This window comes from Megalops cyprinoides, chromosome 11 (assembly GCF_013368585.1).
Source record: "Megalops cyprinoides isolate fMegCyp1 chromosome 11, fMegCyp1.pri, whole genome shotgun sequence".
NCBI classification, from domain to species: Eukaryota; Metazoa; Chordata; class Actinopteri; order Elopiformes; family Megalopidae; genus Megalops; species Megalops cyprinoides.
In genome coordinates this window covers 33,231,287-33,241,803 of record NC_050593.1, presented here as the reverse complement: position 1 = coordinate 33,241,803, position 10,517 = coordinate 33,231,287, and the positions used below count along the sequence as shown (strand labels likewise).

Sequence of the window (10,517 nt, the reverse complement as noted above, 5' to 3'; positions counted from 1 at the left end):
AAGAGGTGGATAATGTGGTGCAGCAGGCCTGTTAGAGCACTGGTGCAGAAGCCTCCATGAATATAAACTCTGGTTGACTTTATTTTTCCACAGTATAGCAGTATTTAGACTGTAGGTTTCAAGTGGAAACTTAAACAGTTTAGCTGTTAGATACGTATTTAGTCACTTTAATTTGCATGACTCATTTACCCATATAATTTTGTGAACATATGGTAATGTTTGCAAATAATGTCACGATAAACTTGTAAGTCGCTTTGGGTAAAAAGCATCTGCCAAATGAATAAATGTAAATGTAGAATAAACAATATGCATGATCGTACTGTGCATGAATCTATAATATGTGCAGAAAAGCAGTGCGTTCCAGCTACAATATAACTAGGGTCTTACTTTATTATTAACTGATAACCTAAATACGATTGAGTAAAGAGGAGTAAACCTGGCTAATGAGTGGAGACAGAATACCTCCATAACCCAGAGGTTCCAATCATAGCTCTGCAGACTTGTTTTTTTTGCTAGTTTATGCTAAGGCAGGTGCTGCACTAAGGTAATTGTGTTTGATTAAGCTGTTAATTAAATATTAATTAGATTTGACCTCTCGTAGTTTTTCAATATTTGATAGAGAAGTATATTTATTTTTTGTTAAATTGTGTCTATTTAGCAACTGGTAATTCAGATTGGTTGTTATAGGTCCTGAAACAATTCATTGAACTACCAATTAAGCTTTATTGTTAAAGACCTCAGCTTTGATTAAGGGGGAGACATCAACAAAAGTTAAGCTGAAGAATCATCCTTACACGTATGTTTATAAACACAGAAACACCTCCAACCACATATTGATTTAGCAAATGAATAACTGCCAACTGGCCAGCGCTTAACTAAGCGCACAGTCGAACAATAAGACAAGCTTGAATGAAAACCAGTAAACCAGTGAAATCCCCTGGATCAAGACTCAGAAATGATGACAAAACCACTTATGGTGGAGAGTTTCCTCTCTTCTATGGAGAAACCGAGGAACATTGAACCATGTAGCTCACCACCTTTATAATACTCTGAATGAGAAGACTGGAGGAAGGTACTAGATATTGTACCCTAAACCATTTCATGTTCTGTCTTAATGCCTGGTTGGGTTTGATGGGTGTATTGTGTTGATTATTGTGACATTAATGTATATAAGGGCAATCAACACAAATGCCATTTGACATGATGTAAAGATGGCCCTGAATAATGGCTGAATCATATTTCTCTGCACAGTTTCACTGTCTCATTTTCTACTGTTTTAATGAGCAATTAAATGCACAACGTCAATCTCTGAGGCAGTTAAAATGTATTTTCCCATCCCATAGCATGTCTTTGAAAAGAGAGCTCTCTTTATAAGATGGGAATTAATAAGATTTGCTATATGAAGGTCAGGCTTAACTGTTAAGCTTAACTGTGCACAAGGAAGATTCATGTGATGCAACAGCACAACAAGCTCATAATATGCAATGTATTATATATTATATATAATATATAACATAGTATGATCACATGATAAGGTATAAGGTGTAATAATGAAGGACAAGCTGTGCCGTCATTTAAATAACAGAAATAAAAGTTATATTAATAATAACTTTAAATTTAGAAATAAATATGTTGCAATAATGTTTCTGATGGGGTTCAAAGTGTTTACTTGAAAAATTAATTACATTTTAATGGAATTTGACTTAAGGTCCTGCTGCTGCCATGTCTGTGAGTAGATGTCTTATAAAATATCAAATAAATAATTGAACAAAAAAAAAAAAAAAAAAACACTTCCAGTAACATAGAGAGGTTTGGAATTTGCATAAGCTACTGTATGTTTAAAAATAACCAAGTTGGAAGGTGATATAGGAGATTTATTTTTTTAAAACAAAAAGCTAATTTTCATTTAATTACTAAAAGAAACATAAGAAATAATTAAATAGGTGTATGCATATTTAACCAGTTTCATTTGTCACAGATTTTCAAAGATTAAATTCATGTTGCAGTTAGTACAACACAATCATCTTATTTCTATGTAGTGAGAGAGAAAAACATCATTTTGTGTTTTGACTATTAGGACATTATTGAGAATGGCGTGTTTCATGATACATGGGATATTAGAAACAGTGAATGTTGTTCAGGATTTGATTCAGTATGTAAATCATGATTTTACTTGGGAGTCATACGTTCTTTTGCCATCTGAAGGTATACAATAATCCTGCACTGGTGTTCTTGTTGTTCCTGTTTACACTCAATAATGTAAATTGAACTGTAATTTCATTTTGAACACGGAAAGCACAAATCACAAAGTGAAATTGTTTATAAGATATACAAATTATGTTATGACAGACATATGTGATATGTTACATGTCTGCTGCCATTTCAGAAATTGGTTCATAATAAATAAGGGTTCTGAAATTGACTGGCCTGAAAAAAAACTATGCTTAAGAGATGTTCATTGTGGCTTGTTGTTGCTCAGGTGCCACAGGTAAGCTATTTTTAAAAACATGGCATATGAGGATACGTGTGTGTCAGCAGAGGCCTCTATAAATAGCACCTGCTCTCTCTTTCTCACGCAGGAAAGGGGAGTTTTTTCAGATTATGTCTGCCTTCCTGGGCTCTCCTGGGCGGCAGCAAACAGTCACTTCCCCAGGAGGACCCGGACGCCGTCATGGTCGACACCCCCCGACGGAGCGACGACTCGGCCGCCATGCAGGACTACAGATCCCCCACCAAGGAGAGCTGCAGCCCCTCCGCGGCCGACGACACGCGAGCTCTGATTGGCTGCCGGTGCCCCACGCCCATCAGCACGTCGGGACCCCTCGACCACTCCTCCCCGAAACGGCAGTGGGACAGGCTGTACCCCGAGCAGCACCAGTCCACCACCTGCCTGGCCCAGACCGCGTCTCACGACAGTATCTGTAGCATGAGGCGGGCCTCGTCTGTCCAGGACATGGAGGGTTTTAGCTCCAACTCGAAGGGTGTGTTCAGAGACCGGCACGCTAGCGAAGGTACAGCTCTCCCTTCCAAACCACCAGTACCCCACTCACACCATGCCTACAAGGAGCTGGGGGCCCAGCTGATCTGTTCACATAGATATTGTAGATGATGGTGTAGTACAGATGACCAAGTCTACATATGTACAGTACAGCATTTACAATACATTATTGACATTTAGCAGACAATCCTATGTAGAGAGACTTACATAGATGGCAATTGTATCCATTTATACAGCTCAATATTTGCTGAGGCAATTTTGAGTTCAGTACCTTGTCCAAGGGTACAACAGCAGTACACTGGAGGGGAATTGAACCAGCAACCTTCCGGCTATGAGCTCTGCTCCTTACCACTACACCACACTGTTTACTTTTAACTGTAAACTTTCCATATAATATTACTGTAACATACTGGATCAGCACTACAGAGGTGCGTGTTAGAATTGTGTGTGAGGATGGTGTAGGTTTTATGAAACATTTTTGACTGAGAAAATCCATCATTATCTATATCTCCCTTTCTCTTCTTTTCAACAAAAATGATGCGACATTTCAGACAATGGTCGTGCCTTCAAAGGTAACGTCACGCTCTCCACACGTCAGTGTGAGACTGCTGCATCAGACTGCTTGATGCATGTTTTCCATGAAAAACTGTTCGAGTGAAGATTGAAACTGGATCTCTGTGAAATGCACTGTGAAATTGGAATGTTTGTGAGGGTAGTTCATGGGCGTGAGGTTCTCGGTGTCATGACCTCCCTCACTGCTGTAGGTTACTGTGTAATGCATCTGAATGCACCTGAGTGCTTGCAGTCTACTCCCTTTGCTCGGTATAAACACATTGACCTTCTGTAAACCTGCATGGAAAAAAGGCTTGCTTTCAGTTTGTCTTTGTCTGAAAATCAATATCATTTGAATGCTGTACCCCCCTCATACCTTCTCCTGAAATAATTGTTTTAGCCGGCATGACTCTTTAAAAAGGAAAGTGACTTTTTTTTTTTTTTATAAAAGCCCCTCTGTTAATGCATTTTTTAAACCACCACAATGTAACATAGACTAAATACTAACATAGTCATTACTACAAAAACCATGCATATCATTTGAAAACAATAGAAATTTAGAAAGGTGCTATATATCACTCATAGCCATGAGCATGATCAGCTTGTGGTAATCATAAAAAAGTTCATCATGCCTGTGGGTTACCATGAAACTAGTTCTGAGGCTCCATTCTAAATTCTCTTGACTAATGAGTTGCTCACTCTGTTCTTGTGCTAATTTCTGTCTTTGTGTAACAGTAAGTTGGGAGCCGTTTATTGCTGAATCATCAATAAAAGACCTGAATTGAACTCTTCAGCTTCAAATTCTGTAGGCCTATTTTCTGTGGCCGGAGGAATACTTTTGTACATTACATTGCATTCATTTAGCAGACGCTCTTATCCAGAGTGACTTCCAGCACAAGAGAACAGAAGCATATCCATTCAAGTTAAATAAGCAACAGGGTCAGACCAGGCTAACAACACTCCCAGACCAGTGAGTTTAAGCACAACACCATTCGAGCCCAACCACAAGTTAACAACAAACAAGTTAAACAACATAGCCTAGGAACTGAGGGAAGCCAAGTACATAACACTACCATACATCATACAGTCACTACATCACAGTATCCATAACACATTGCGATACTACACATAAAATAAGTAGCAAGTAATAGAAGAAGCACTGCCGCCTTTTTTCCTTTTTGGTGATGGTAATGGTGCAAGTAAAGGTGTCTTCCTTACCTTATGATTTAGCTGGCATCCTATGGGAAGCATAGTTTGCTTATGGTCATCCATCTTTCCCAGAATGCTTCAGTCTTGGCTAGAGAGAAACGACAGTGCAAGCAAATTGTTCGCCATGCTGAGTGTTTGGGGGAGGATTATGTTATGACTCTTTACATGTTGTTAAGGTGACAAGGAGTAGAGAATAAGTGCGAAGAGCATAGCACTTGTGTCTTGTCGGTGTCAGGCCTGTATTGTGAGAGGATCTTTCAGGCATGTATAAACCAGGCATGTACAAGTTCATGTGTAAGAGTTCAAAATGATTAAAATTGCAGCTGGCGCACTGCAGTGGCGACTTCAGCCTTCTTACATTTGAATATTGTAGGAAGCTGCTGTATGTGAAAGGTACTGCAAGCGATGGACTGCTTAAGACAGCTCCACCTATCCTCATACTAAAGCTGTAATTATATTCTGACATACGAGCTGTTCCATTGCAGTTCTGTCTCCTTACACTTTCCAGGCCCGTTCAACCACTTGAAATCCAGCCTGCTGGGCTCCACTTCTGACTCAAACCTCAACAAGTACAGCACCATCAACAAAATTCCCCTCATCACACTCAACTTCTCAGAGGCAAACAACGAGAGGAAGACAGCCTCTCCCCCGTCGTCTGAGAAAACCATCATCGCACCAAAGGTCAAAGACAGAACGCACAATGTCACGGAAAAGGTCACGCAGGTAAGACGTCCCTTGTGGATGTATAATTGATTCATCAGAATTTACTTTTTCCTTAACTCTTAGGAACATACTACAAGTAAGTTCTACACATTTTTGCCTTATTTTACCCATTATTAATGTGATACATGTGTAATCATTTGAAAACACTGGAAAACTGAGAAAATCAGAGCTGTTCATTTTTATACTTATACTTTATAGAGTATAAGTATACTTTATTTTACTTTACTTTATTTATCTTTATACTCTATATTGCAACATATTGTTAAAAATCATTTGTACAGTCATAATGAAGCTTCTAATATGTGGAAAGAGCTGTGACATTCAGTTTTTACCCCACTGGCTCCATTCACAGGCCTTGTAGCTCTGTATTACTCTCTGAGGGAGGTACAGACATACAGGATCGCAGTGCCAAATCCAAACCAATCAGGTGTTTTGTATTTTTCTCAATAGTTGGACACAATATTGACTCCCTTTGCAGACACCATTATCCAGGGCAACCTTCCTGTTTTAAATATTATTCATACAGCATGATCATTATTGAAGCATCTCAGATTAGGCTTCTTGCTTAGGGATATGTAAAGCAGGGTCCTGTTCTGAACCTTAAAACCTGTCACCTTCTGGTTGAAAGATCATTTCTCGGGACCACTCCGTCCCCCTGGGAGTCTTGCGCAGTTGCCAGTCTTGGCTACGGCAGCGATAACCGCATCATCGGTTGGCTGGTTTGTTTGTTTGTATTTCAAACACTTGAAGTCTGTTTCTGGACAGATGGCACGCATTGCACACAGATGGCCTTTTTCATCATTCCAGGTGTTACTTTATTTTTAGATGTCAGAGACACTCTATGAAAACTTTATGTGCTTTTGCTTTGGGAGATTCTCTGTGCACAGTAGTGAACATCTCACAGTCTCAACTGATGTCTGTGACTATACACTCCCCTACAATAGCAGTGTGGGACTCAGTTCCCAAATGTATGTTCCTGACACCGAGACAACAGATGGGGGTTTGGCTGGGTGATGATGGTGATTTGAGCGTTGTTTAAGCGTGGCATAATGTACACATTATTAAAACTGTCACTCACGGGTTTAGTGTCATTTCTGCGTTTATTCCTTGGATTTATGTCTTGAGAATCTAGTTCTTGTATTGCCCTATGGGGATCCTGACCTGAAGACAATCTATTCACAGTTGAAGGACAAAATAAATCAAAAAGTTTGACTTTGAGTGCTTTGGAGATTTTATTAACTGCTTCATAGGAATGTCATAAGAGAAGAATGTTCATTATCACATTGTCCACTTTTGATCAGCTTGATGAGCTTTAATATGATTATGATATTATCATAATTAATGGGGGTGGCAGTGTAGCATGGTGGTAAGGAGCAGGGTAACCCCAAAGGTTGCTGGGTCTATTCCCCGCTGGGGCACTGCTGCTGTACCTTTGGGCAAGGTAATTAACCCACAATTGCCTCAGTAAATATCTAGCTGTATAAATGGATAACATGTAAAAACTGTAAACTGTGTAAGTTGCTTTGGATAAGGGCGTCTGCTAGATGACACTAATGTAATGTAATACACTGTGTAAGAAACAGGAGCACAGGAGTAGCTTCCAGAGATTCCAGTTCTCCTCCATGTGTAGATTAGCAACTGTTGTCTTGTATTAATACAAATGTTAGTGCTCAGCATTAGCGAGAGGGAGAAGGGCCAAGCCATTCCTACACTTAGCTGTATTTGACAGTAGCAAAGGCGATTCCCAAGACCTTAAACAATGACAATCTATCTGCAGAAGATGAGGCTTCATTCACAAATGTAGCATCTGCTACTGTTCCATCATGTTCTCTGTTTTGGAATCTAGTCATTGAGGTTCCCACGTTTCAGAGGGATCTTAGCGTGTGGCACGGAATACATATTGCCTGCCCTGCCTGCCAAGATGCACAGAAATATTTATAATTCATGTCTCCCATTCCAGAAAAATGCGCTGAGGCAACACACATAAAAAAAAATCCCACTGCCTTCATCATTTCCAATGTACTATTTATAAGGGAAAGGGCTGTCGTCCGCCGGCTGTCAGAGCTCATTAAATCCAGATGGGAATTACAGCATTCACTGATTGTTAAATTACAGCGCACCTCGGCTAAGTGCAATTAATTAACAATAAAGAGAGAATCCTTTATTGATCCCCACAGCTGGAAACAAACACTGGCGATAACGATGCGCTTTTGCCTGCAGACATACGCCCTGGCTCTGAGGACAGTCCATGACTCAGTGGCCAGTTTGCACTTGAGACAACTCCTCCTTCACTGGTTGCATTGAAACCGGATTAAACCAGTTGTATAAGAAGGCGTGCCTAGCATTCACTTTAGCGTTTCATATTTCACATTAGCATTAACATCCCTGAGCAGGGGGGTTAACTGTATCATCAGCTGGGGGGATAAAGTGCTTTCTCCATATCTGTTAGAAGAACATGTCTCATGTCTGCTTTTGAGCTAGGTCTTGCCTAGTAATGCCTTCCTTCAAGGCAAGGGTCCCCGCAGAGATAACTCTTCCTGTTTAATTTTTCACCAGTGATGCTAACTGTGACGCAGTTTTTTCTGGGCTGAAGAACTCTGTCCAGTGTAGCAGCGGGTCAAACCTGTGGTGTTGCTTGCCAATCATTGAACCCACTTGAAACCACCCAGTCAGCCTGACAGCAGCCATTCTCAATCAGCTTCAGAACAGTCTGCAATTTTCAGAACAGTCTGCAAACTGGATTTTCAGTTTCAGCATCTCATACTGGTAGAGGCTGCAGACCCTGCCGATTTAGATGCAGGGAATCTACAAGGCAATCCTGATACCGCTTTGTTGCTTCGTCTCTTGAAATCTCTCTGTACAATAACGTAAACACTTTAATTCAGCTCCTCATTCATGTATCGAAAGCATCCAGATGGCTGGTAACACAGTTAGGGATGATCACTACCTGATTCTGCTCAGTTTTGTTCAGTTTCTAGGCCAAACCTGTATGCTTTCCGTGTCATGACTATTATGACTAGACAAATTCATTTTGTTTGCGTGATGTAAGTATCACAATGAATTACCATTAGATCTCCCTGCTTGTACAGAAGTCAGAACAGTTTTCCATTCTTTAACTAAGGCACACTTGAAATATCATCTTTTTCAGTGTCGACTGCTGCTGTACTATTTCTACAACAACAACAATCTTTTAAAACTGAAACATTCTTTATGATATGGGAATAATTTCAGCATGACTACTTTGTAGACAATCAATGTATTGAAGATAGAGATAGCAATCACTAATAACACCATTATAATTATGTCTGTTTAAATGTCGTATTGTCACATGTATCACATTGATAGCATTTTACTAAACCTTTTGAAATCTTTTAATAAAACAGGAAATGTAGTATTCTGAAAATACTGTCACCAAAATGTTCCTGTGCTTCTTAGAAAGGGGATTTGGGGTTTTATGTGACAGCTGAACAAGTTGTAACGAGATCACGTTTGACACGTTGGCACCCCACACGTCTACCACTGTTGTTATAGGTGCTGTCACTGGGCGCGGACGTGCTGCCCGAGTACAAGCTCCAGACGCCGCGCATCGACAAGTTCACCATCCTGCACTACAGCCCGTTCAAGGCAGTGTGGGACTGGCTGATCCTGCTGCTGGTCATCTACACTGCCATCTTCACGCCCTACTCCGCCGCCTTCCTGCTCAACGACCGCGAGGAGCAGAAGAGGCGGGAGTGCGGCTACTCCTGCAGCCCGCTCAACGTGGTGGACCTCATGGTGGACATCATGTTCATCATCGACATCCTCATCAACTTCCGCACCACCTACGTCAACCTCAACGAGGAGGTGGTCAGCCACCCTGGCAAGATCGCCATCCACTACTTCAAGGGCTGGTTCCTCATCGACATGGTGGCCGCCATCCCCTTTGACCTGCTCATATTCGGATCGGGGTCGGATGAAGTAAGCTGTCACTGGTGCATTTTTTTTTCCTCCATCTTAATAAAAGAGAATGTGTTCTCCAGACTCTTAAAATATCACATCCCATCAATTGCCCCTTGTTTTTATATTGGATTTTTTTTTAATTCGCTAAACCTAGACTCGTGGCCTTGGGCTCCTTCTTATTGCCCTAATGCTTCTATCTCGGCTCTGAAACAGCTTACGGCATTAAATTTCATGGTGGGGTTTTTCTTTTTTTTTCTGAATGGACATTGCTTTGAATCTGTACTCGTGGATTAATGGCTTACCAAACGGCAATCAATGCAGCATTTAAATGAGCTCGTGAGACACAGTGTCTTTATTTGCACGGCTTCATGCACACGTGAATTTGAATTCTGCAGGCAGGCTGCTTGTTTGTTTGACCAGCCATTTACCTTCAGGGGCAATAGCTGCTCCAACGATTTGTACTGCTCTGTTGGTGCAGCGTAATGAGGCTGCAAGTACATAAGTTTCCAAAATAATGACCACGCCCAGAGTAGCTGATTAAGAAGTAAACTGTAACCAAGAGCAAAACATCCTAAGAGCAGCTAAGTCTATTTATATATTTATACCAGGCTAAACAAAATATGTACATCCACACTTGAGAAGCTGTGTATATGTACATTTAGGCTTGATGAAGCTCTGTATATGTACATCCAGACTGGAGAAGGTCTGTACTAAAATGCTGAAATGATTAGCTTAGATTTCATGGAGAAAATTTCAGATGAGTTTCTGACAGGTTAGTCGAGATGCAGTCAGCGAGAATACCGTTCCCTTTCCAGCTGATCCTTCTTATTGATATATAGGCCATTATTAAAGCCATTAAACAGATCATCCTTTGGCTTGATGCCAGTAACACAACTTGCTTGTTGTGACAAATTGTTCTGCCTTTGGAAAGCTTTTGCTTGCGGCTATTAAAGGGTAATTGGTGGAGATCTGTATTAGTTTGTTTTATCGATCAGTTGTTGCAGGGACGTGGGAGCTATTTATCACAACTGGAGGGAGAAAGTGCATTTGTATCTCTGATCTTTCAAAGCCCAGCCAGAGTTCTGTCTCATGAGCA

The 10,517-nt window shown here is 40.7% G+C and overlaps 1 protein-coding gene across 1 annotated transcript in view; it reads left to right on the top strand.

Annotated features, from left to right (window-relative positions):
* Positions 1-10,517, top strand: part of LOC118785394 (potassium voltage-gated channel subfamily H member 7-like) — a 59,091-nt gene that overhangs the window by 27,136 nt on the left and 21,438 nt on the right. Inside the window, exons 4-6 of the mRNA XM_036540009.1 lie at positions 2,580-3,011; positions 5,268-5,482; positions 9,014-9,439. Coding sequence (XP_036395902.1) covers positions 2,580-3,011; positions 5,268-5,482; positions 9,014-9,439 — 1,073 coding nt within the window. The remainder of the gene's footprint in view (positions 1-2,579; positions 3,012-5,267; positions 5,483-9,013; positions 9,440-10,517) is intronic.